The sequence below is a fragment of the Pelecanus crispus genome, chromosome 1 (assembly GCF_030463565.1).
Source record: "Pelecanus crispus isolate bPelCri1 chromosome 1, bPelCri1.pri, whole genome shotgun sequence".
In the NCBI taxonomy this organism is placed as follows: Eukaryota; Metazoa; Chordata; class Aves; order Pelecaniformes; family Pelecanidae; genus Pelecanus; species Pelecanus crispus.
The window spans coordinates 129078937-129106653 of NC_134643.1; the positions used below are offsets into that span (position 1 = coordinate 129078937).

Consider the following 27717-nt stretch of genomic DNA (forward strand, 5'->3'; position numbering starts at 1 on the left):
CTCCTCTCTCTCCACGGGTCCACAGGTCCTGCCAGGAGCCTGCTCCAGTGTGGGCTTCCCACAGGGTCACAGCCTCCTTCGGGCACATCCACCTGCTCCGGCGTGGGGTCCTCCCCGGGCTGCAGGTGGGTATCTGCTCCCCCATGGGCCTCCATGGGCTGCAGGGGCACAGCTGCCTCACCATGGGCTGCACCAGGGGCTGCAGGGGAATCTCTGCTCTGGCGCCTGGAGCACCTCCTCCCCCTCCTTCTGCACTGACCTGGGGGTCTGCAGAGTTGTCCCTCTCCCATATTCTCACTCCTCTCTTCTGACTGCTACCACTGTTGCACAGTTTCCTCCCCCCCCCCCCCCTTTTTAAATACGTTATCACAGAGGCGCTACCACTGTCACTGTTTGGCTCGGCCTTGGCCAGCAGCAGGTCCATCTTGGAGCCGGCTGGTATTGGCTCTATCGGACATGGGGGAAGCTTCTAGCAGCTTCTCACAGAAGCTACCCCTGTGGCCGCCCAATACCAAAACCTTGCCATGCAAACCCAATACAAACACAAAACAAACAACGAAAAGCTGGCTTATTAAATGCACTGCTATTTAAGGAGCAGAAGCTGAGAGGATGTGTAATTTAAAATGCTGCACTGTGTTTTTACCAGCCATTGACCAGACAGTCATGAAACATGTGCCTAAATTCTACCTCTTAGTCTTTGTAAATTTGGAGGTCTTTGGCTTCGACCCCTACTCCATCAACTTTCCACTCATTTCTCAAAATTTAGTCCAGGGCTGTCAGTACATTTTCTACTAGACAGTATAGCTATTAATGCCATCTCATTGCCACAGTGTGTAAGTGCCTAACAAAATTCATGAAAACAATATACTTTGTCTCAGACAAGCTCTCTTCCAAGCTGAGAAAATGTGGAGGCTCTCAGTGGCTCTGTTTTCTCAAAAAGTTTGTTTTGTTTTTAACATTATGCATTCAAAGGTACACACCAAAATCCAGGTAGAAGACTCTTTATCTATCTGTTTAATTAGTTAGAACCACATGGGATGAGAGAAGTAATAGGGCCATAAAAACGAGAAACAGAATCCTAATAAGATTAGAAGAGATATTTCCAGACATTAAAAAAAAAAAAAGTCTGTATGCCATCAAAGAGGCTTTATTAGGATTACACATACCGTTCTTGTCATACCTGTTGCAGACAGATACTTTTGGACTAAGACAGATGTAGAAAAGAGCTCTTAGGATCAGCAAATGCGTATCCCAGTTATGTAAGGCTACTGAAGTGCTTGACAAGCATCAGCCTTGCAAACAGAAAAGCAGAAAGGGGAATATGATACCTGTTTAAATGCATTGTTGTGTAAACTTTTTGGAAGCAGAAGTGACTGAGATGAAAAAATGAACCTTTGAAATGGACTTATTGTGGGAGAGATGAGTTAAGAACTACCAATCTGGCTTTGGGAAAGATTTTGCCTGCGCTAGACAGAGCTAGATATATTAATTAGAAGGATTATATAATGTGTCCATGATGATAGAAAACCAGACTTAATGACCCAGATGTTTGTTCTGTTGTATCTCAACAGCCCTTTGAGGGCTTTGTGCCCTCAAACACCCCCATGGACCTTCATGTGACTTTAGGGCATGCACCACATACCCCCAACTGCAGGCAATACAGCCCTTTCCATTTCAAACACTCATATTAAAAAAGGGAAAAAAAAGTTATTCCTTAGAACCACAGTAGTAAGACAAGGTCCAGAGGTATCCCAGGACTAAGTGTTACATATTGTGGACATTGTGAATCTGTGGCACTTGGCACTAAGTGCATAGATGTAACTATAGCCACCCTCATCAATAGCCCAAATAAAATGACCCATTTCTGCTTTTGGAATAACCCTCCCTACCTTTCAAGATTTCATATAGGGTTTAAAATAATCTCTGCTACAATTATTTCTGACCACCATTTAATAATTGTGCGTGTCTCAGTATGAAGAATTCTCGAATCAGACAGATTCTTTTGATCAGAGTAAGAATATGTATTTCCGAGCAGAAACTAAAAATCTTCTATTAATTCATCTTCTATTAATTCAGCCTCATCAGTCTCCTATTCAGGTTGTTGGGAGAGACCTCTTTCTCTCTTCTCTATTAACCACTTCTCTCAAAAATAAGGAATTTCTCCCTGTAAATAATTAATCATGTAGCACTGCCTCAGGCAGGGCAAGTATCACTCAGAAAAAATGTTTTCAGAGGGTGATATTTATGATACTTTCAATGAAGCAAAGGTCTTCACATATCTTCTAGATAGAAATGCAGTAATAAAAGTAAAAATGTAGATGGTCTCATTAGACTACTTTCTTTTGTAAGAAGTTGATACATATATGGCCTTAACAAAAAGAGAGATCGCATCTAAAAGTACACAGAAAGGGTAAGCAAGCAGCTAGGCAAAGATCTAGAGAACAGACCTAAGATGTGGAATAAGAGCAATAGAGAAATAATGGGGGGAGGAGCTGTAAATTTTCTTCACAAATTTTCATAATTTTTTAAAGCAGAAGATTGGTTTGATCAAAGCAGACTTCACCAGAGCAAAATAGAATTGAATGTCTAAAATTACCCGGAACTGCAGTTCCAGAAACAGCACCTAACTGCTGTATCTGGAATATACATAACTACAGTGATGAAATGAGACCCAAATCTCATCTAAGATAAAATACCCTAGACAATAAACATATTAGGTATGGCAATGCAGCTTATTGCTGACCCCATCAAATGAAATATATGTACCAGCTAACTAGTTCTTAGGACTAGCATCCTCAGAAAGAAATCCAGTTCAAGTTCTGAAGTATATTGGTTGATTTCTCACATTCAGAAAACTAAAAGTGAATGGAATAAAATGTGAACAGACAAGAGGCAAATAAATTAGGGCCACTTCCTTCTCCTCTTCCTCTTTTACTCCTTTTTCTTCTCCCCTTATCTACCCTGATCTCTCCTCTTACCTGCAACCAGCCTGAACTTCAGAAATATAAATGTAGCATTCTGCTAAGCATATAAAAAGAAAGAGTACCACATGTCCCTTGCCTTATAATCAATTTGCTTGTATATCCCAAGAAGTGACCTGGCCCTCCAGATGGTGGCTCAGTCCCTTGCACTGATGTCCCTTGCCCCTCTGGCAGGCCTTCTCCCACCCAAAACAGAAAATACTCATGGTCATGGAGGAATTGCATTCCCATGAAAGGTAAGTGCTGCATGTGTTTTCTGGGTATCACTGCTGCAATTACTAATCTAATAGTCACAAAGTAATAAAGATATCAGGTACATCAAATGAAAATATCATACTTAAGATACTGAAAACTGTGATAAACTATTTGCAGCTAGATATTGTTCTATCTCTAGGTTTTGGCGGTTTTTTAAAATTTAATCTTTCTTCTAATCCAAAATTCCCGTTATGCTGAAATCATGTGGTTTAGTTCACTAGTTCTTCAGGTTTTGGGGGGCTTTCATTCCAAAGGTTAGAATTCATCTATCATTTGGCACACAGCTTGGAGAAAGGGTGGGTAAGTGTCCTGGTTTCAGCTGGGATAGAGTTAATTTTCTTCCTAGTAGCAGGCATAGTGCTGTGTTTTGGACTTAGTATGAGAATAATGTTGATAACACACTGATGGTTTAGTTGTTGCTAAGTACTGCTGATGCTAGTCAAGGACTTTTCACCTTCCCATGCCCTGCCAGGTGCACAAGAAACTGGGAGGGAGCACAGCCAGGACAGCTGACCCAAACTGCCCAAAGGGCTATTCCATACCATGTGATGTCATGCTCAGTATAGAAACTGGGGGAGCTGGCTGAGGGGCAGCAATCGCTGCTTGGGAACTGGCTGGGTATCGGTCAGCAGGTGGTGAGCAATTGCATTGTACATCACTTGCTTTGTATATTATTATTACTGTTATTATTATATTGTTATTATTACTACTACTATTTTACTTTATTTTATTTCAATTATTAAACTGTCCTTATCTCAACCCAGGCGTGTTTCTCATTCCTACCCTTCTGATTCTCTCCCCCATCCCATCTGGGTAGGGGGAGTGAGTGAGAGGCTGCGTGGTGCTTAGTTGCTGGCTGGGGTTAAACCACAACAGTAAGATACAAGGAGAGGAGGTATCCAGGTGAAGAGGGCTGGAAAAGGGATTTTAAAAAGTGCAGGAGAACTATGGAGAGCACATCTTTTAGGGAATGAGAGACGAAGCAGAGATTAGGAGCAAAGTGAAGTGGAAGCATATAGAAAGATTTTTTTATGGAAGAAATTTTTTACCATGAGAGTGGTGAGACACTGGAACAGGTTGCCCAGAGAAGTTGTGGATGCCCCATCACTGGAAGTGCTCAAGGTCAGGCTGGATGGGTCTCTGAGCAACCTGACCTGAAGATGTCCCTGCCCATGGCAGGGGAAGTTGGACTAGATGGTCTTCAAAGGTTGCTTCCAACTCAAACCATTCTGTGATTCTATGAAAAATATAAGGGAAGAGAGAATGCTTGTTAGGGAGAATGCTTGTTAGATAGTGTACTTGTAAGATGAAGGGTAGTTCATCCTGGGGTGTCAGGAAGATGCTACAGCCTTGGCTCTGGACATTTGTCGTGGTTTAGCCCCAGCCAGCAACTAAGCACCACGCAGCCGCTCGCTCACTCCCCCTACCCTGATGGGATGGGGGAGAGAATCGGAGGAGTAAGAGTGAGAAACACTCCTGGGTTGAGATAAGAACAGTTTAAGAATTGAAATAAAGTAAAATAGTAATGATAATAGTAACAGTATAATAATGATAATAATAATAATGATACACGAAGCAAGTGATGCACAATGCAATTGCTCACCACCCGCTGACCGATACCCAGCCAGTTCCCGAGCAGCGATCGCTGCTCCCCGGCCAACCCCCCCCAGTTTATATACTGAGCATGACGTCATATGGTATGGAATAGCCCTTTGGTCAGTTTGGATCAACTATTCTGGCTGTGCCCCCTCCCAGTTTCTTGTGCGCCTGGCAGAGCATGGGAAGCTGAAAAAGTCCTTGACTAGCATAAGCAGTACTCAGCAACAACTAAAAACATCAGCATGTTATCAACATTCTTCTCCTACTAAATCCAAAACACAGCACTATGCCTGCTGCTAGGAAGAAAATTAACTCTATCCCAGCCGAAACCAGGACAACATTAAACCTACTGCCCATGAACAGTGTCATCCACGGTGCATGAGACACAGGATGCGGGTCTCCTAGCAAACTAAGCATGTCCAGCACACGTGCCCAATCAGTGCCCTGTGATCATCATACTGTCTAAATGTCAGCACTCCTCCTGGCACTGTTTGGTCCATGCCAGCTAGCACAGTGCCACACAATGCCTGGGCAGGACACAGGGAATGGCACGGAGGAGGAACTGTTCCTAGCAGAGAAAGAGAAGATGAGTCCATGAATGACTATTAGCTTTGCAGACAGCTGACATAGACCTGTCTTTATTCTGCTTTCTGACCCCTACATTTTCTTCCCTCCCATTCTCCCTAAAATGGGAGGGCTGCACCTGCTGTAGTCAGTTTCTGTGGTTCCCGTCACAGGTGCCCCTGCCTCTGTACATCACAAACTATCACTTGAGGTGTTATGGAAGAGGGAGAGGCAATCCTGTCCCGACTGTCACGGCCTGTTTCTTCTAACGTACAGCTGCAGGAAATGGAGAATGACACAGACTGAACAAGTGCCTTTGGCTCAGAGGAACGCTGAAGCTGGGTACCTTCTGCCATGAGCCCACTAAGTGTGGAAGGTCAGGTATGAGTGACATGACTGCTGGATGTAATCTGTACAGTTATGCCTGACAAAACATGTTTGCATACCTGGGCCATCCCCAAATCCAGTTCTCCTGGAGCCTCACAAATGGTAAAGTAGAAAACCTGAGTGATGGAAAACCCTGTTGGGTATGTAGGGGACCAGCCTAGAGGCTCCAGGTCAATTTGAAGACACGTGTTCCTGGATGAGCCAGTCCTTTTCTTTGTGGGCGAGTGTCCCGGGGATCTCGGCAGACCACTCTCACCGTGGAGGCCGATCCGGAGGAGCAGCGACGTACGTTGCTCTCCATCGCACAGCACAAACTGCGGTGGGCACAAGGTGCTGCTCATTTTGAGGCCCTCTCGAGGAAAGCCCCAACTGGTCTTCCAGAGTCCACACCGCCAGCCTTGGCACCCACAGGTCCCCTCTGGCAGCCCCGGGGCGGCCGCAGAGAGTGCGGAGGCAGACTCCAACGGGCTTCAGAGAGCGGGAGGCAGCGAGCCCGTGGCTGCTGCGCCCTGGGGACCGCGCTCCGCAACCAGGGCCACGCTGCCTCCCCAAACTCTCCGAGAGGTAGGAGAGAAAAAGGTTATTTTTTCTTAACGGCGCGGCTCTCGCTGTGGGTGAGTGGGGCCGATGCGAGGGGCCAGCCATCATCTGGCGGGTCAGCGGCCCCCCAGCAGGAGCTCCCCCCGGGCGGGCCTGCCGCGCCGCGGGGCGGGCTCCCCTCACCCGCCGGGTCCGGCCGGGGCCCTCACAGCCCGGCAGCGCGGCGGGGCCCGCCGCTACCAGCCCTCGGCCTCGCCCGGGGCGGCGGGAGGCGGCGCCCGTGGTCGGGGCGGGGCCGGGCCCGCCCGGGGGACGCCAGAGCCGGGCCGGAGCGGCGGCGGGAGGGAGCGAGCCGGTGCGGGGCCAGCGCCATGGCCGAGAGATACGACGTGGTCGTGGTCGGGGGCGGCATCTCAGGTGGGCCCGGGGGGCGGGGGGGCCCGTCAGCCCCTGAGGCGCCGAGCCTGGGCGGGCGGTCGCCGGGAGGGGTGGCGGCGGCGGCCCGGGACGCAGCCGCCTTGGGCGCCGTCGGTCGCCGCCCCGCAGAGCCGCTGGGCCGGGGAGAGGCGGCGGTGCCGGCGTGGGGAGCATCGCGGCGGCGGGAGAAGCTGCGGTGGTGCTGGCCGCCTCCTCGGCCGGAGCGGGCTCCTGCGGGAACCCGGGGTGCGAGCGCAGCCCGGCCGGGCCGGTGAGGCTGGCTGAGTGCAGTCCCCATCATTCAGGCTGAGTGCCCCATGCTGCAGGCAGTATTTTACTGGGGTTTATTGCATTATTTTCATTAAATGTCATTACATTTTACTATTTTTTTTTTTTAGTATTTTTTAGCATTTTTATTTTATTATTTTTTAGTATTTTTATTTTAGTATTTTTATTTTATTATTTTTTAGCATTTTTATTTTAATATTTTAGTATTTTTGGTTTAGCATTTTTATTTTAGTATTTTTATTTTTTTTTTAGTATTTTTATTTTAGTATTTTTATTTTTTTTAGTATTTTTATTTTAGTATTTTTATTTTAGTATATTTTAGTATTTTTATTTTATTATTTTTAGTATTTTTATTTTATTATTTTTTAGTATTTTTTATTTTAATATTTTAGTATTTTCATTTTATTACTTTTTAGTATTTTTATTGTAATATTTTTATTTTAGTATTTTTTATGTTAGCTTTTTCACCTTACTACTTATTTTTCTTCATATTATTTATTTGTTTTTCAGCTTCCTGTTGATTTATTTTCCATCTTATTTTTCTGGTTCTTCCCCTGTCCAGCCCCAGCATCCCCTGAACCTGTGTAATTCTTACTGGCGCCCTCGGCAGTTTTTGGGCAGGCGAGGCTATACGTGCTCTGCATCCTCTGCACCCAGTCCAGGTGTGTTGTGCAGAGGCCCCCTCGGTCACACGTGACTAATTTAAATCTTGGGGTGCCTTCTGTTTAGAGGAGGTAGAAGCGTTAAGGAAAAAATGCCTGAAATCAGCTGGATCGTTTAGTAAGTTTCCAGTTCCTCGTTCAGCACAGGTATGGATTTGAGAGCGTGAGCAGTCTGGCAGAAATGGGCAGCAGGCCTGGAAGCCTTGTTGCCCTGGGTAGCAATCTGCTGGTTTTAACCTAATCCTGGCTAGAAGGCCACTGTCCCTGCCCAGAGCGAATCTCTCTCTCTAGAGCGTTTTGTTCTGAGATGCACGTGCCCAAATAAATTGTGTACGTGGAGTAGATTTTTTTTTTTCCATGCCTCTGACATACCGAACAGTTGCTTTTTGGCCTGGTGGCGTTGGGAGGTATGCAGTGTGATAGCTCCTGTGCTGTATGTTCATCTCCTCAGTGCATAATGAGTGTGCACGTCCACAGATTGAAGCGGTATCTCTTGCCAAACTGCAAACAAATCACTCGAGATGTGTAACAAAACGTGATTTTATTAATCCTTTTTTTACATGGCTTTTATTTCCACTATTTATTTATATATAATTCTAGATCTCTATTTAACCATTGTATTAAGGCGTGCAGCGTGCAATTTGAATGATATATAAAATGCAGTGAAAAAAATCATTGGCCTTATTTCCTAAGGATGATATTCTGATAACAAATTGCTGAATAATTATTGAATGTTTCAAGTATGTTTATGCGATTAGCACTAATTAACCATTGGTTTTCTATAAAGCACAGTTGATTCTGAACACAGTGTTACAGCTAATTTTTAACTTGCATCATGTTTCACGGTGAAAGTCAATCACAGAAAATTAACCAGTAGTAACTATCTATTCATGCCTTCTAAATGAAAATGTTTCCAGTAGTGTGTTTTTGTACAGGAGTAGTGCTACAGGTTCCCCGTGTTCAGTGGGTTGGAGTGAAAGAGTTAGTGTAGCAGCTTTTAACGTACCCTTGTTTTTCATGGTTGCCATGGAAATATCTTCATGGCAGGCCTGCACAGCCCACATGTTTTTCTGAAAGAGCACTCGGAACAGAGAACCAGTGCTATGCTGTATTAAACTGTGTGCTTTGCTCTTTGCTAACCGCAGGCAGCAGCGAGTGGTGGTGGGGTGTAAGGAACCGGTTTTCTATTTACTTCCTTTTTCACCAAATCTTTGCCAAAGCACTCTGGTTTCATGCTGTAGCAACTTTTGTCCTCACACAGAGGCTAGAAAAATAGACATGTACAAAAATTACTAATGACTAAGCACCTCTCTTCAGTCGCTTTCCGTTAGCTGCTATGTACCACTCCAGATTCACCTCTGTCTTCTGCCCACACACTTCTCTGTAAATCATTGCCCTTGCAGCCAGGTGATGGAACTATGGTTTCATATCTCCTTGCTCTGACTGAGGAGTCCTGCTGATGTGCCAAACTGCTGAACAGATCTCTTCTCCTGTCCACTGGAGAATGAAGTGTACGATTTTTAAAATGTCTCTCCTGGGAGATCAGGTTTGTTATTGCTCCAGATTTGATGTGCATTCCTGCAGAAAGTCACTGTTTTTGAGCCGCCTGAAGCACAGCTGACTGAGACTTTACCATTACTGCCTTTAGGTGAGGAAGGCATCAGTCGGTGCACGGCTGTAAAACAGCGGAAAGCTCGCGTAACCTTCAGAGTAGGTGTGCTTGAGTTAGCCGCTACAGCTATAGGCAAAGCAGGTAATCACAGAAGAAATGAGGAGTTGCTCTGCTGATGTGAGGATGTGAACAAACATGTTGCAGAGGTGCCATTCAGCTCTCTCTTTTCTATTTATTTATTTAGGTTAATAAAAGTTATCCATTTGCAGTGCTCTGACCCTCTTTGGCAACAGTTCTGCCCATCTTTTATCCAGATATAATTAGTAGGGTTTAAAACTTAAAGAGTAAAAAACCTGATAATGGAACAACAGTGCAGAGGCCTTCACAGCCCTGACAGTCACTGTTCTCCTCTGAAGGGGCTGATGTTTTATCTGAAGATACCATTTCCTTTGCTCAATCATTTTCAGTGTCTTTTATTGCAGGTTTGTTGAAAAGCAAAGAAAAAAACTAAAGAATTGGCTAATCTAATTGTTATGTAATGAAAGTCTTATTCAAAATTAGTCTTCATTAATTTCTTCCAAGTCTAAAAAAATGGTCTGTGGCTTCTCGGAAGATTTCAGATCATCTCAGTACAGTTATTATGACAACAAAGACATTTGAGGAACAGGAGGATTTACTATGGAGTAGATTCTGTTTTATGAGTAAAAATTCTGCTGAAGTCCTTGAAATTTTAGGGAGTGGTGAGGCTTAAAAAGGAATATCTTAAAAGAAAATTTCCCAACTTAAAAATGCATATTTGAAAATGCTTCGCAACACACTGTATGTAGGAAGCCTGGTACTAAAGAATGTTTAGATTGGAAACGTAAAAGGTCCTCATAGAACTGGAACTTGTATCGTGACAGGTTCTTCTGTTTGCTCAGAGCTATCTGTTTTTCCTGGAAGGACTCCTTAAGAACGAGGATGGAAACAGCTATGAGAAAATTATGAGGTTGTGTCATAAAACTTGCTTATCTTCTTAATTAATTGAGACACTGATGACAGGAATTTTCTTAAAATCAAAACTTGGAATCTGTTCAGAGGTTTCATTTAAAAATTTTTTCCACATGTTTTCAAAACTGCCTTGCTGTTCCTGCTTTTGCCTCTTTCTTTTTTTGTTTTAAAAGAAGTTATCAGACTTTAACCTAATGTTATGCCAGTCCTATTTAAGAAAATGCTTCTCTTAAATTACTGGTGCACAGATTTTACAATTAAAGTGAGGTTAATTGATTCCCCCCCCCCCCCCCCCCCCCCCCCCCCGCCCAAAAGGTGAAGCCTTTTTTTAGTTATGGCTAATGTTGTTTGAAGTATGCTTAGTGTTTTCCTGTTCACATGCAACATGTCATGTTTCTGTAAGTTTAGAACCAAAACCTACTGTAAGATAAAATGTCTATTGAAATGTTAGGGTTTTAAAATATTTACATACCTGTTCTTGTGCTATTGAGATACCGCTATGCTCTATACTCTTGTCTTGCTTTGTATTTATATGAAGATCTAATACGCTGCTTAATTACAGAAACTCTCACTGCATCTGTGAGCCAGTTTCAAATTACTTAAAAACCAAACCAACAACACAGGTCAGGTGTTTTGGGGGCTATTATCTGAAGATGTTCAATCTGTTTAACATAGACTGAAGGAGAGGGCAAAATTGTTTTTTAAAACAAATCTGTGACATGTTATAAGAAAAGTATACAAGAGATACATAACCTCCACTACTTACTTATCAATGTTTTCTTCTTGCTCCCTGGTAATAATTTACAGTGTCATAATACTCCTTCTTTGAAAAGATAGTTTGCCAAATGAGACACTATTTTTTGGAGAACATTACCAATCTGGCAGTCCTATACTAGATGTCTATTTGGAGAGGAAAAAACCCCAAACCAAAACAAAATGTGGGCATGGATGAAGTAGCTGTGCATGATGAAATGGATTGGATCCATCCACTGGAGGATCGTGACCCTCTCTGAGGGAAACCACCCTTTCCAGGATACGTTCAGGCAAAGGGAATCCAGGACATTTCCCTGTCAGTTGACATGATGAAGCTCTTTGTTCACATTTTCAATTGTCCGTCTCTGTACCTGTCATCAGGGGGTTCTTCCTTTTGTATTCAACTACTCTTATAGCTACTGCAAAGGAATATGAGGCAATTAGGAGGAGCCTGCCATTCTACTTCTAGATTTTTCACAAAACCCATGGCAATACACAGTAAACAGGACAGAAAGCAGCTGCATTATGTTGTGAGATAGTTTGGTAGCCTAGGCAGCAGGGACAGTGTTGTAAGTCACTGACTGATACGTCCTAATTGGTCTGAAAGTTGATTTGATAAGAAGCTTTCCATTCTACCTGCAGCAGCCATCTCATCTCCCAAGGCTCAGAGCGATGTATCACTAAGGAAAGCTTTTCCATTAACTTATTCAACCATTATGAAGGGGGGGTACTAGGGAAAGTTTGTTCTGTCTGTTCAGCAAAATGTGATAACCACCTGGAAGGGGCAAAAAAGGTAAGTTAGGATGGCAAAACTTTGTGCAAGGGATTTCTGGGTAGCTATTACAAAAATAACTGCTGGAGAACCTAAGTTTATATGTAGCAGTTGATGTTAGGGTTACAAACTGTAAAGTCCACAGGATTTTCTTACCTGTACTGCTGAATTGCATATTTTTTGACAAATGAAATTAGACACAGTAGAAATTTAAAGTTCTTTATAAGAAAGTTCAGTCCATTGTTTACTTGGGCAACCACCTGCAGTGGTGCTTTTAGTTCGTTAGATTTGTCAGAGTCTAGTCTGGCACTTGACTAGAACCTAATCACACTACACGTGGTGGTAGGTATTCATCTGCATTAGTGTATTAGTTTGGATCAAACGTGTGCCTTAAATGTCCTGATTGACCCTGCTTATTGCTCTACAGTGTGCACCACGGAGCAGGCTCAGAGCATATTCGTTGAATTCCTTTTTGCACGAGATCAAATGAGAAGACATGCTCTAGGAGCTCACCTTTTGAGCTCCAACCCCTAATGGAACGTTCAGCCTGTAAAACCATGCAAGAGCTAGTCTGAAATAAAGTCCCTTTCATGCATATAGTATGGATACTGGGTATTCAGGATACAACTGTTTTACTCTACAGATCTTCTGCTGTTCTGCACTGTTTGCTAACATAGACACTCCAAACTTGATGTCTTGGGATACTTTTAGTTTTGCAGATCAAAGTTAGTAACATGGAAAGAGTAAGCATTTCGGTTTTGTGCTCTTCTTCCATGAAGACACAGTTAAAAATAATTTACTTGGTCATCTTGACCACAGATGTGCATCTGCATCCTCTGTCTCCATCCTCTATGTCTTCTCCTTGCCTACTTTTTTCCTTTCTTTATTTTTCTTGTAGCATCAAGAGATTGCCAAAAGATCACATTCTGTGTACTTGTGAATTTTGATCTGCTCATTTTACTCCTTGGCACCATCAAGGACAGGAGTAATTTTAAAGACATGCGATTCAGCATGCTTCCCCCCACCGTAGCAAGTGACCACAGAGTCAGTCTCCAGCAAATAGCAAGACATTCATCATCACAGTGACATGAGCCCGGGCCAAACGCTGTTGCCCATAGTCCCAGAGGCTGCAAGGAGCAGCCCACTGCTTTGGCTCCATCCTCGGTATGTTCAGGCTGTGTAACATGATCTCAGGAGTATGCAAGGACTGAAGGACAGCTAGTGAGTGAGTGGAGGAGGTCTTATCAAAAGGCGGAGAACTGAGGCAAAAGGTAAGTAGGCATGTTTGTACTGCCTAAGTAGGCAGCCTGAGCAATGCAGACTTACGCAGCCCTGATAGTCCTAGAGGTGAACTTCCAGTGCTGCTTGTAGTATCATAAACCAGCAGAGAATTTGTTCTGTATTTACATATCTAATGTAAATTTACATACACAGCAGCTAATGACAATGAATTAGGTCTTATGCATAATTTAGGCAACTGAGAAGGCTTTTCTTCTTCAGAAGTTACTATTCTGTATGTAAACAATCTGGGTGATTTTGGCACACGTCCCACTGGCACAGTTTCCTTCTCTATAGCACAACTGACAGCTGTAGTTAAGCAGATCTGTTACGTAAAGATAAAAAGCCGTATTGTCTCACGGCCCCTTCCCAGAATGGGAGTAGCTTGCCTTTGTGTTCTGTCTTAGTTCTGTAGCAGCTACTTCACAGAGTGCACTGATACAATGGTAAAGTTTACCATGGTTATAAAAGTTTGCTGAGCAATGCCATGGTGGATTGAAGACCTTCCTTTGGTTTTCCTTTACAGAGATGTGTCTTGATTCACTTACGAAGCTCTCAGTTCTGTTTCTGAAATCAGTCATTGTTCAGCTGGGCTTCAATTTCTTGAGGAAACTGCATTCATCTCATTACAGTTTCAATCGCTTAATTTTTTTATAGCCATTTTTGAACTTAACATGATTTTCCTTCTGGGCTGATAACCTATTTCATCCTTGTAAACCTATGTCAGATATTAAGGTTTTTGCTGCCTTGTGAGATGGTTTGTCAAAATGTGATCGTTCATGTAATTGACTACCTTTATTTCCTTATGGACCAATTTGTGTCTAAGGCTTATAATTTTGTAATGTTGTATGATCCTTGTTTAAAGATATTTTTTGCTGATTTCAGTGGTCAATGACAGGGCACTGCAGTACATTTGTATTTAAACCTAGAATGTCTAGTATTCTTTTAAATAACCCATCCATGCATTTGTATTTTGCACAGCCTTTTCTGTCCTGTCAGTTTTCTGTTCAAACAGCTTGCTTAAAAGTAGTGTCAGTGTGAAGTCCCTTAAAAACTGTATTTGCTCCATATTGCGTTTTAACCCCAGCCAGCAACTAAGCACCACGCAGCCGCTCGCTCACTCCCCCTGCCCCGATGGGATGGGGGAGAGAATTGGAGGAGTAAGAGTGAGAAACACTCCTGGGTTGAGATAAGGACAGTTTAATAATTGAAATAAAATGAAGTAAAATAGTAGTAGTAATAATAACAATATAATGATAATAGTAATACTAATATACAAAGCAAGTGATGTACAATGCAATTGCTCACCACCTGCTGACCGATACCCAGCCAGTTCCTGAGCAGCAATCGCTGCCCCCCAGCCAACTCCCCCCAGTTTATATAGTGAGCATGACATCATATGGTATGGAATAGCCCTTTGGTCAGTTTGGATCAACTATTCTGGCTATGCCCCCTCCCAGTTTCTTGTGCACCCAGTAGAGCATGGGAAGCTGGAAAGTCCTTGACTAGTCTAAGTACTACTTAGCAACAACTAAAACATCAGTGTGTTATCAGCATTATTCTCATACTAAGTCCAAAACACAGCACTATGCCAGCTACTAGGAAGAAAATTAACTCTATCTCAGCCGAAACCAGGACAGTATCCACCCCTTATTCTATACCGTCTACGTCATGCACAGGTCCTACCCTTTCCAATGCATTCTAATTAATCACTGCCACTTTCCCTCTCTTGATATATACACACAGATATCATTCCCTTTATCTATGGGCCATCCCTCTAAAATGTCCATTGAGTTCATTTAGTCCATGACTTTGGATTCCATCTGTCATCACAGTCTTTCCGGCCAGGAGAGATGGTGTGCGGTGTTGGATTGTTGCCTGCTGAAGCCAGTTCTGGTTCCATCATGGCTACACTTTGCTCGGTTTCATCAAAGTTCATTCTTCATAAATCTGGGCGATTCTTACTGTAATACCATTGATATGGCATACAGCAACCATAAAAGTGATGACATACAGTATTATATAGCAACTAACATCATACAATTCAGTTCATTGGCTATTTTCACCCAAAATCAAATCCCCTTGAGGTACACATTGGACTTCCCCATCCTTTCGTATCACCCACCAAGTGCACCCAGGTTCTTGAGCAAAAGCAGTCCCACAAATGGGTTTGCCTTTGCCCAAGGGGGGAGTAACCCAGACTGTCTTCCCCAGCATATTTATGTGCACTACAGGGAGTTTATTCCCTTCTACAGTATGTAAAAATTTTGATTGGGCAGAGCCAGCTTGACTGTCAGATCTCCTAGGTGGCTTCTGCTAAATGCGTATCCCAATGTTTGAATGTCCCACCACCCATTGCTCTCAGGGTAGTCTTTAACAGTCCATTGTATCGTTTGATTTTCCTGGAGGCTGGTGCGTGGTAAGGGATGTGATATACCCACTCAATGCCATGCTCTTTGGCCTAGCTGTCTGTGAGGTTGTTTTGGAAATGAGTCCTGTTGTCTGACTAGATTCTTTCTGGGGTGCCATGTTGCCACAGGACTTGCTTTTCAAGGCCCAGGATCGTGTTCCGGGTGGTGGCATGGGGCACGGGGTATGTTTCCAGCCATCTGGTGGTTGCTTCCACCACGGTGAGCACATAGCGCTTGCCTTCACAGGTTTGTGGGAGTGTGATATAATCAATCTGCCAGGCCTCCCCATATTTATATTTCAGCCATTGTCCTCCATACCAGAGAGGCTTGAACTGCTTGGCTTGCTTTATCACAGAGCATGTTTGACATTCATGAATAACCTGTGCAATAGTGTCCATAGTTAAGTCCACCCCTCGATCACGAGCCCATCTATGTGTTGCATCTCTTCCTTGGTGGCCTGAGGTGTCATGGGCCCACCGAGCTATAAATAATTCACCCTTATGTTGCCAGTCCAGATCCACCTGAGCCACTTCAATCTTAGCAGCCTGACCTGCCTGCTGGTTGTTTTGATGTTCTTCAGTGGCCCAACTCTTGGGTACGTGGGCATGTACATGATGTACTTTCACAACCAGGTTCTCTACCCGGGCAGCAATATCTTGCCACAATGCAGCAGCCCAGATGGGTTTGCCTCTGCGCTGCCAGTTGCTCTGCTTCCATTGCTGCAACCACCCCCACAGAGCATTTGCCACCATCCATGAGTCAGTATAGAGATAGAGCACTGGCCACTTATTCAGCAATACCTAAAGCCAGCTGGATGGCTTTCACCTCTGCAAACTGACTCGATTTACCTTCTCCTTCAGCAGTTTCTGCGACTTGTCATATAGGACTCTATACAGCAGCCTTCCACCTCCCATGTTTTCCCACAAGACAACAGGACCCATCAGTGAACAGGGCATATTGCTTCTCATTTTCTGGCGGGTTATTATATAGTGGGGCCTCTTCAGCACGTGTCACCTCATTGTCTGGTGATATTCCAAAATCTTTGCCTTCTGGCCAGTGCATGATCACTTCCAAGATTCCTGGGTGACTGGGGTTTCCTATTTGAGCCCGTTGTGTGATCAGTGCGACCCACTTACTCCACATAGCATCAGTTGCATGATGTGTAGAGGGGACCCTCCCTTTGAACATCCAGCTCAGCACCAGCAGTCGGGGTGCCAGGAGGAGCAGTGCTTCAGTACCAACCACTTCTGAAGCAGCTCGAACCCCCTCACATGCTGCCAATATGTCTTTCTCATCTGGAGTAGAGCGGGCCTCAGATCCTCTGTATCCCTGACTCCAAAACCCTAGGGGTCGGCCTTGAGTGTTCCCTGGTGCTTTCTGCCAGAGGCTCCAGGTAGGGCCATTGTCCCCGGCTGTGGTGTAGAGCACAGTTTTTACATCCTGCCCTGCCCAGACTGGCACAAGTGCAACTGCATGAACTATCTCCTGTTTAATTTGTTCAAAGGCTTGTTGTTGCTCAGGGCCCCATTTGAAATCATTCTTCTTCTGGGTCACCTGGTAAGGAGGGCTTACAATCATCCTGTAATTTGGAATATGCATTCTCCAAAAACCCACAACACCTAAGAAAGCTTGTGTGTCCCTTTTTGCTAGTTGGTGGAGACATAGCTGCTGTTTTGTTCATCACCTCCATTGGGATGTGATGATGTCCATCTTGCTTCTAAAAACTGGATCTCCTGTGCAGGTCCCTTGACCTTTGTTTTATTGCAAAACCGGCCTTCAGAAGGATTTGGACTATTTTCTTTCCCTTCTCAAAAACTTCTGCTTCTGTATTGCCCCACACAATAATGTCATCAATATACTGCAGATGCTCTGGAGCTTCACCCTCCAGTGCTGTCTGGATCAGTCCATGGCAAATGGTGGGGCTGTGTTTCCACCCCTGGGGCAGTCAATTCCAGGTGTACTGGATGCCCCTCCAAGTAAAAGCAAACTGGGGCCTACATTCTGCTACCAAAGAGATGGAGAAAAATGCATTAGTGATATCATTTGTGGCATACCACTTGGCTGCCTTTGACTCCAGTTCATATTGAAGTTCTAACTTGTCTGGCACAGCAGCACTCAGTGGCGACGTGACTTCGTTCAGGCCACAATAGTCCACTGTTAGTCTCCACTCCCCATTAGATTTTTGCACTGGCCATATGGGACTGTTAAAGGGTGAGCGAGTCTTGCTGATCACTCCTTGGCTCTCCAGTCAAAGAATCAGCTTATGGATGGGAATCAGGGAGTCTCAGTTGGTGCGATATTGCTGCCGGTGCACTGTTGTGGTAGTGATCGGCACCTGTTGTTCTTCGACTCTCAGTAATCCCACAACAGAAGGGTTCTCCAAGAGACTAGGCAAGGTGGACAGCTGTTTAATTTCCTCCATCTCCAAGGCAGCTATACCAAAAGCCCACCGCTACCCTTTTGGGTCCTTCAGATATCCTCTCCTGAGGTAGTCTATGCCAAGGATGCATGGAGCGTCTGGGCCAGTCACAATGGGGTGCTTTTGCCACTCATTCCCAGTTAGGCTCACTTCAGCCTCCAATACGGTTACCTGTTGGGATCCCCCTGTCACTCCAGAAATACAGATGGGGTCTGCCCATGTCTAGCTTGATGGCATTAGGGCACACTGTGCACCGGTGTCCACTAGAGCCTTATACTCTTGTAGGTCTAATGTGCCAGGCCATCGAATCCACACAGTCCAGTAAACCCAGTTGTCCCTTTCCTCCAAGCGGCTGGAGGCAGGGCCCCTCTAGCCCTGGTCATAGTATTTGTTGTTCACTTCTTGTAAATGTGAATCAAAAGTCCCTTGATTAAGATCGGAAGTAAAATTAGCCCTCTTACTCTGTCTGGGGAACTGCTCACTGGAAACTGGAGCAGCAGTTTTCCTGGAAGAACCACCTTTTGTAATAATTTTTCCTTGCAAGTCACTTACCCGTGCCTCTAGGTTCAAGGTAGATTTTCCATCGCACTTCCTCTTATCCTCTCCATGCTCACACAGGTAAAACCACAGGGTGGCCCGTGGTGTGTATCCTCTATATCCTCTTTCTTGGGTAGAGGGACGTTTACTCCTAATGGCTGAGATACTGGTCCATACAGGTGGGGAGTAGGACATATTCTCTTTGAGTTGCTGGAACTCTTGGGACAGTTTTTCAGACAGTTTTTTAGACACTTTTTCTACAGCCGAGACACAGGCCGGTAGGGAGGAAGAGATACTTTCTTCATATTCCTGGAGTCAGCTAGCCGCTTCATCCACTGTTGGTGCCTCTTCATCTTTCCAGGTCAGTATTGCCAATGAGTTGGCATACGATACTGGTGCGCTCTGTACCACCTTCTGTCACATGGGTCGTGTGCACCTGACTTCATCTGGATCTTTGGGTAACTGCTCATTGTTCAGGTCACTGTAAATCACTTCCAGCATGCCTAATTCCCTCAGGTACTGGATACCTCTCTCTGTGGTGGTCCATTTGCCTGGGTGATATATAACATCTTCCTTGAAGGGATACCGTTCCTTCACACCTGACAGAAGTCGCCTCCAAAGGCTGAGGGTTTGTGCCCATTTTCCAGTTGCTTTGTCAATTTGTCAATCCCAGCTGCTTGGCTTCCCTACCCTCTAATTCCAGGCTACTGGCCCCATTATCCCAGCATCGGAGCAGCCAGGTGATGATGTGCTCTCCTGGACAACAACTGAAATCTTTTGGCATATCTCCAGCTCACTCAGGGATAGGGATCAGGTGGTTACCCTCTCATTTATGGGTTCTGCCTCATCCTCCTCTGGTTCTTGTGATGGCCCTGGTTCATCTTCATCCCTTACTAAATGAGCTGATTTTCTTGTGTATTTTTTCTTGTGTATAGGAGCAACTGATACCGGCTCAGGTTGGTTCTCTGGTTTAGCCACGGTGCCTGTCACTGGGGTTCAGTGGCGGCAGTGCCTGCCATTTTGTCATCAGATCCAGAGACCTTCTAGTGTTGAACAGGGCTCAATAGGCATGAGTCAGCCCCCAGCATGTTGCAATGATTTGTGTCTCTCTGGAGTTGCCAGGGTGACAACATACTTTTTCCAAATACTTTACTAGTTCTTCAGGATTCTGCACTTGTTCAGGGGTGAGGTTCCAAAACACTGGCAGTGCCCACTGTCCTAGGTACTTGCCCATACTATCCCACATATCCTGCCACTCATAACTATCCAGCCTTGGGGCAGATATCTGGATGATATTCTTAAGTTGCTTACTAACCTTCGTCAAAACCGAAACCATATTCCCAAGAAGTATCAATAGAAGTATCTTAACTGCCTAGGGATATTCAAGATACTGAAAAGTTATTTTAATGAAGGAGGAAACATCATAGAAGAAGGTAGCAAAGCTGCCATTCTGTATTTCCTACACAAAAAAAACTCTCAGAGGAAGAGGTATAATTGCTAATTCTGTCCATGAGGTGATACCCAAAGTACAGTAATGGCTTCAGTACAAATCCCAAATACCAAATAGTGCTCAAGGTCAGTGTTTTAATAACAAATGTCCCAGGCAAAAGATCACTAATTACTGCAGAGCATAGCAAACTGCAAAAACCAACACCAATCTTTAGCATGTACAACAAAAAAAGGAGCATGGCACAGATCAGCTGAACTAATATTGTGACCAGCAACTGTAACAGATTCCTTAATACATTCTGGTTAATCTGTTATTATCTCAAACCCTTCCTGCCCCACGTTGGGTGCCAAAAAGGACTGTCGTGTTTCAACCCCAGCCAGCAACTAAGCACCACGCAGCTGCTCACTCACTCCCCCTGCCCCGGTGGGATGGGGGAGAGGATTGGAAGAATAAGAGTGAGAAAACTCATGGGCTGAGATAAGAACAGTTTAATAATTGAAATAAAATGAAGTAAAATAGTAGTAGTAATAATAACAATATAATAATAATAATAGTAATACTAATATATAAAACAAGTGATGCACAATGCAATTGCTCACCACCCGCTGACCGATACCCAGCCAGTTCCCGAGCAGCAATCGCTGCCCCCCAGCCAACTCCCCCCAGTTTATATAGTGAGCATGACATCATATGGTATGGAATAGCCCTTTGGTCAGTTTGGATCAACTATTCTGGCTATGCCCCCTCCCAGTTTCTTGTGCACCCAGTAGAGCATGGGAAGCTGGAAAGTCCTTGACTAGTCTAAGTACTACTTAGCAACAACTAAAACATCAGTGTGTTATCAGCATTATTCTCATACTAAGTCCAAAACACAGCACTATGCCAGCTACTAGGAAGAAAATTAACTCTATCCCAGCCAAAATCAGGACACTCCACAAACTGTTACTATGACCAGTGTTTTGGGGCTGGAGTACTGTAAGAGGACAGAAGAAGGAATGGGCATCAATATCTCAGTTGTGGAGATCCTGAGTTCTGGATAAGTTAGCAAAAAAGGAGATGCTGGAAAGTGCCTGTCAAGCCACAGAGAAGCTGCGTTGGCTTAGTCAAGAAACAGTGATTATATTATTTATGGGAAGAGCAGGCTTCCAAGGAGAGAGTGAAATATTTTCAGGGACAAAGCTGCCCATGGGAATTCAACCCATCTTTTTCTTCTCCCCCATCTCTTCTTCTCTCCCCTGTCCTTCTTCATGCTGCCCCCACTGCCAGAAAGATGTTCCCACATACCTAGCAAATATGTGGGGCTGCTGTTCCCCATCCCACCCACAGCCCCACAGGACTCAGCTGCATGGACTTAAGAGGGAAGGACTCTTGATGGCATCAGGAGCATTACCAGCTAGGGATGGAGAGCAGGGAACTGCTTAAGGAAATGATGGGCATCAGGATTTTTGTAGGGGCTCTGTGTGTGCTTGTGTAGAAGAAGGGAGGGCAGGGGACAGGACAGGGGAAACTCAAAATGCAGACCATCCCCAGAAGAAAGGGTAGTCCAGTCTAGAAAGTTTGAGACCTCGTGAGCTACTTCTGGTAACTGGTGTATATGGCAAAATACGTCATAGTCAGTTAATACGTCATTCAGTTAACACTGAAGAGTCTGGTGGTGGTTCATTAGAGCCTCTGGCATCTTGCAGTTACAAGGATAAGGTCATGGTGGTGACCACTGTTTGGCACTTCATGTTTCAGGTGGTTAAAGAGTTCCATGAAGTTTTAATTAATTTGAAACCTGTTAATCTTACAAATACTACTTTGTAGTATTGAATTTGTTCATGTTTTTCAGTTTCCACCATACAATTCAGCTGAGAGCGAGGGGGGTGGGGAGGAAAGATGCCTTTGTAGCCTCCTGCCTCCCAGCCAGCTGGTCTTTATCTTGATGGTATAATTCATATGTAAAACATTGAGTGCAGTCTATTCAGTTGACTGCACACGGCAACAGCTGATCAAACAGCCAGTTCATACTACGCATCGTGATTACCTGGATAGCTTGCATATAAACTTGCATCCTGTTTGCGTGAGTGATAGGTCTGTATTTGAATGCATTAAATACTGGAGCAAGACACCTCTTTTGTTCCAATGAGTTAATTTTTTATGAGGCTAGCTTGGCCAGAGGCCAAGTGAGTTATGCAGAATAGTGAGCACAAATGAGGAAAGGAAAGAGTGTAAATTCTTTTATTTTACACCTTAGATACTTTTCCTCTATGCTTCCTTCACCTTTTTTTTTCCCCCTACACATTATATCAGAATGGTACAAATCTAATGGTAGCATTTTTTCTTTCATAACACAGATGTTTTTGAGCTGTTTGGCTCATAAACTTTCTCCTGCCTGCACTTAGAGATAGAGGGAAGACAGTCACTTGAAAATCTCTTTATTCAGTTGTTCCCTTTTGGGCTTCTCTGGATGACATCTGTATTCTCAGCCTTTGGTATCTCAGCTAGGGAATGGTTCATCCTGAGCTGGCCATCAAGAAATTAAGTGGTCTTTTTGGGATATCAGCAAAGAGCTGGCATGTAAGGTGATTTATACAGGATGCTGGGAAGTGGTGGGGTGCATCTTCATTTTTCAGTTGTCCAAATAGATAAAATGTTCAGAAATCCTTGTAAGCTTTACAAGCTGGTAGTGTCTAGCCTGCATGTACATGTGAGTATACACTTGTATATGTGTGCTATGATGATAGGAATTTCCAGAGAGTCACTGGAGCATGGCTTGGTGGACATTTGAAAGTGCCACTGAGATATGCTCGATATGAATCCATAACTATTAGGTGCAAGTGGGTGAAAATAGTTAGCTGACGATCAAGGAAAACATGAAACAAAATGGATAGCCATGGAATGAAGGCATGGTGGCTCTGCTGGGGGCTTTGCTAGTTGACATGAGAAGTGACCTTCTCTAGACGGATGCCTGTGAGTCACCAGATACTGAGGAATCTGGGTAATTACATATTACTCTTTAATGTCAAGATATGAGAATGATAGTCGTTTATTTTTTAAGTTCACATCTTCTATTTGATCATGTATTTTGAGCATTTACTTTTCTCAGGGGACTAAAGACAAAAGAATTCTTTGCTTGAGAACATGCCAGATTTAGCAAAACAGATAAGCATTTCTCTTCTGAGGCAACTGCTGCATAATTTTGCAAAATTTTCCAGATGTAGCTCAGTCTTTTTTTTCCCACACTGCTGTGTACGGAAGGCAAAACTATTCTTCAGAGTAAATCTGGCTGGCATTTTATTTGCCTGTATATCTCTTCATAACAGTAATGTCTAAAAGGATGCTTTTAGTAAACTACCTGTATAGTGCCTCAGCCAGTTCATTGTGATAAGCTTTGTTTGTTCCAATGCTACGGTATGTTTGTTGTAGTGCTACCTTGTCTTTCAGTTATCTTTATCTGCTTTGTTTCTCCTCTGTCTTTTGTGTTTTGAGGCAGCCTAGATTGGTAAACTAGCAGAAAGGAATCATCTAAGCCAAAGGAGGCCCTGGGATTGAAAGTGTGAGATAATACTGTGGTACAGATAATAATAATAATAATAATAATAATAATAATAATGATGATGATGATGATGATGATGATGATGATGATGCAATTAACTTTAACTCATCAGTATACCCTGGGGCCATAACAAAGGACATGCAGAGTGTCTTTGGGTTTTTTTACCTGACTGGAGCCTAGAAATAGACTTCTGACTCTTCCTTTTGAAGTGTGAGGTGGGCATTGAATGGGTGTACTGCTCCATGTTTAAGATATGACAAGTCCATAAATTGAACAGAATACTGAGTAAATGATTGTTACTAGAAATACTCATCCTTTGAAATGCTGGAGTGCCCAGTTTCATCCATCTAAAGTTTAATCTGAAACTTCCTATGTAAAAATACAGTGGCCACTAAAGGGAAGCCCTGTGCAAGGGCAGAACAGCTGGGCGCCACTGCACTGAAGGCACTGGGTTTCCACCCAAATGCAACAAGTTGTCTTCATGCCATGCTTGAGCTTAAGGCACCACCGCTTTGCTCATCTCACTCATAACTGGCCGGGCTCTGTATCACTTAACTGGGTACAATGCCTGGGACAAATGTAGACTGAATGTTTTTAATGTTGTTTTTAAGAACTCTGCTTAATAGATACTGCTCCCTGCACCATGGATGAATCATCTAGGAGCACTGCCAGGGAGAAGACGTCACAGAAAGTTGGGACTAAAGTTTATGCTTGTGTAAAGTTGCATTAACTCATGGGGATGCTCATACTGACCTCAGTCACAAGGTTACAGAACCAGCGCTCAGGCAGAAAAAAATCATTGCCTCAGCTAGACAATGAAATGCAAACAGAAATAAATTATATTTGCTCATAGAGTGCCATATTGTAGGCAGAAATGTTATGTCCTTTGTACAGATATCTTAAGTAAATGTACATTTTAAGCAGATAGGCAGATTGATAATGTCTTTTTTTGCTCCTTAGGGTGTCTGTAACTGTAATGTTATTATTTTATTATTTTTCAAGTTCTCTAATGTTGTAGGTGAGTGATATTCATTTTAATGGCATTCATTGCTGCACAGTGATACAGCTTAGGAAGAGAAAGTATCTCCCCCCACGGTCAAAATACTTGCATCAAAAAAGAGTTGCTCTGATATCTTTCACTATACTGTTCAGCATGTGGAAGTAAGGTATGAGAATAACCAAGAGTGACAATTTACAGACCCAGCTCTAGCATGTTTTTAGGTTCTGAACTATAATTTTTTGTATCTTTCTTCCATGAGATTGAGTCAGATATCTAAAGTACTTTTGTAAAGGTGGCCCAAATTAGATAAGTTAAAAGGTTCCCTTCACCCTGAAAGCATATGGATGTAGGTGAAGGGCTAAGTTAATAAAAGGTATTGTCGGGTTGCAGTATCTCGTTGTCCTTGTAGCCCTTTGCTTTTCAGAAGTATTGTCACCTAGACAACTCTTGGAGCAGTCTGGATGCTCTGTACCTTGTCTTGCAGAGGACTAAGAAAGCAATAAAGCAGGAAAACTGACTATTGTTCATGCTCACCATTTTTGATAGCATTGTGCCAACCTGCTGTTTCAGGCAGTGTGCACTTAGCTATCTCTGTTGTAGTGCTCCCGTTACAATTCTGAGCATGTCCCTTGAATTTATAAAGGGATAGTATTCTTCACAAGAGCAAAATCCCTTGACCTTTCCATAATGTGAGGAAAGTCACAAAAAAATGCCTTAACTTGCCCAGACCCTGGGCTAATGTTGGTTTTGCTTTTTTGTTGTTGTTTGGTTTTGGTTTTTATTTTGCTTACAATCCTTATCTAAAATGCCTTACAGGCATTATTGTCTCAAGCCATTATTTCAATTAAAACGTTTTAGCTGGCTAACGATGAGTGACAGAGGTAAAGGTGACCAGCACCAGGTTCAATGTCTCAGTGGCAGAGTGGTAATCGGATTGTGTTCATTAGAGCAGTCAACAGAAACGAAAACAATGCTATTAAATTGCAGTTTCTAACACAGTAATGCAATAAAGAAACTGTGGAGGATTTGAAGGAGAAAACCCACTGCTGCAAAATGGCTACTTAGCTGCAGATAAGTACATGCCTTTTCTCTGGTTCTGCCCTCCATCCCTTCAGTATCGCAGCGATATGCAAACTGTGTTGCACTAATGGCACTGAACTTACAAGATATTTTTGGGACATCTCTTAAAAGGAGGTCAGAGAACCTTGAGTATAAACAAGGAGGCTTTTTATTTGAGCTTTAGAGTAATTACATCTAAGTAACAGCAAACAGGATTCTTCCATTAACTGATCTAATTTTTAGATGCTAGGGATTTACCCAGAGGCTATTACAAGTTGAAGGAATGTTTTTCTGTGTCCCCCAAAATCTACTTCAACTGCTTGGGGCATATTCCTCTTTATTTCTTCCTATTACCCTTGGTCAAATGCTGCAATTGTGTTGACCAGTAACAAAGGGGTTCTCCTCAAAAGTTCTGTGGTGTTGAGACAGGTGGATTTTGTTTCACTGGCTACAGTGCCGCAATTTTGGTCAAACTCATTTATTTACCGTGTGTATTCTGTATGTATTTCTGAGAAATGGAAAGTCAGACATGGTAGATATGGGTTACTGTATGTAGGCAACTAATAGTGAAGGAAGTTGTGTTCCTAATGTGAAACCACAGCAATACCGGTTTCTACAACTTTATGTAGGTTTTGACAGATTTGCTGGGTTTTGTTAACAGCTGCTTCAGGTTTCATGATTTTTTTGAGACTCATCACTTCATTAAGAAAAGAAATTAAATTCCTGGTCCCTCTGGCCAAAATGAGACTCAGACTCAAAATCAAGACAACGAATACGAATCTTGAGACTTCTAAAGTAACAGCTTCAGGATGTTAAATGTCTATGGACAAAGGTGCTCTGACTAATATTTTTGAATGCTTATGTTAAGAAATACTTGAGTTCATTTACCGTAGTGACCCCAAACTCAACTGTTATTTGTTTATGCATAATAAATTATGGTATGTTTCCTTTTCTTGCTGTCAGTCTTGTGAGACAGTTTTACATCCCACAATTTCTCCATTCACCGCAGGGCAGAGGACTGTGCTTGTTCAGCAGGGTGAGTCATTATGCCATTTCCAAGGTGCATTTTGTGACAGATCCTCATGTTGAGCCTCATGCTGTGTTTATTGCCCTGGACCTCATGAAGAATGCTTAGGCTCAGACTGCAGTGCTGCGGGCTGCTCTGCCTGCTGGCTCTGGGCAAAGGAGCATCTGTTACCTGACGTCTCTGCAGCCAGTGATTTAGATGTGGTCGAACAGGTTGAGAGCAAGGAAGAAGTCCTCAAGAAATTCACCAGTTTTGGCTTTATTTACAAGGTATGTTGCGGCAGCCATGCTTGAGCTCTCAGCTGGCTGCCTGAAGGATGACTTGGTGTGCAGCTGCTGCACCTGCAAATACACTGGGAAAACCAGATGTTAGCCCTGGCTCAAACACATGTTATCAAAGGGGACACTGTCAGCAATTAACCAAGCCAGTGCAGAGCTTGTTCACACATGTATGTCCAAGTTGTGGAGGCACAACAAAGGTAAAAATCAGCTCCTTGCCTCTTTTAAAATTGTTGGATGTTTCTAACTTGCATGTATGCCCATGTTTGTATGCAGGTCTCAAGTGTCTGACATCTGTTACAAATGTTAAAACTCCCCTGGGCAGTACTTTGTAAACATATCTTTGGTGTTAAGATAAATAAATAAAGAGGAGGGGAGAGAAATTATCAGTAAATTTCATGAATCTGAGGAAATCCAGGTATGACACATGTAAATTCTGCAGTAAGACCTGCAACTACATACAGTACAAGTATGATGGCAGCCTTTCTTTCTGCTCAACTTACAGTTTTAGTTGGAGAGAGAAATTTTTAAGGTTATAAAGTAAAAAACATTTTGGCAGCCATCTTAGAAGCTATTAGATGAATGCCGGTGGCTTAGAGCCTGTTTCTTTGCCCCTTACATGAATTTAAATTTAGAGTTTGTAGATGATTTTTATAATTGCATATATGACAGAAAAAAGAAGGAAGATAATGAACATGGGGAAACATGATAAAGTAGTGAATAATGCAGAGAAAGTACATCAGATATGGTGGGAATGCCTTCAGAAATAAACTTCATTTACAGCTTTATAATCTATCCCCCTCCAAGTTACCTGCCCTGTCCCTTGTACGCTGCAAGGGAATTGGATGTAGCCCAAGGGAGAAATAAAATCTTGCTGATGGGCTTGCTGTTGTGTATTGG

The 27717-nt window shown here is 43.4% G+C and overlaps 1 protein-coding gene across 1 annotated transcript in view; it reads left to right on the forward strand.

The window, feature by feature from the left end:
• Positions 1-6697: 6697 nt before the first annotated feature.
• Positions 6698-27717, forward strand: part of LOC104035466 (amine oxidase [flavin-containing] B) — a 58459-nt gene continuing 37439 nt past the window's right edge. The window contains exon 1 of the mRNA XM_075714437.1: positions 6698-6989. Within this exon, the coding sequence (XP_075570552.1) occupies positions 6698-6989 (292 nt within the window). The remainder of the gene's footprint in view (positions 6990-27717) is intronic.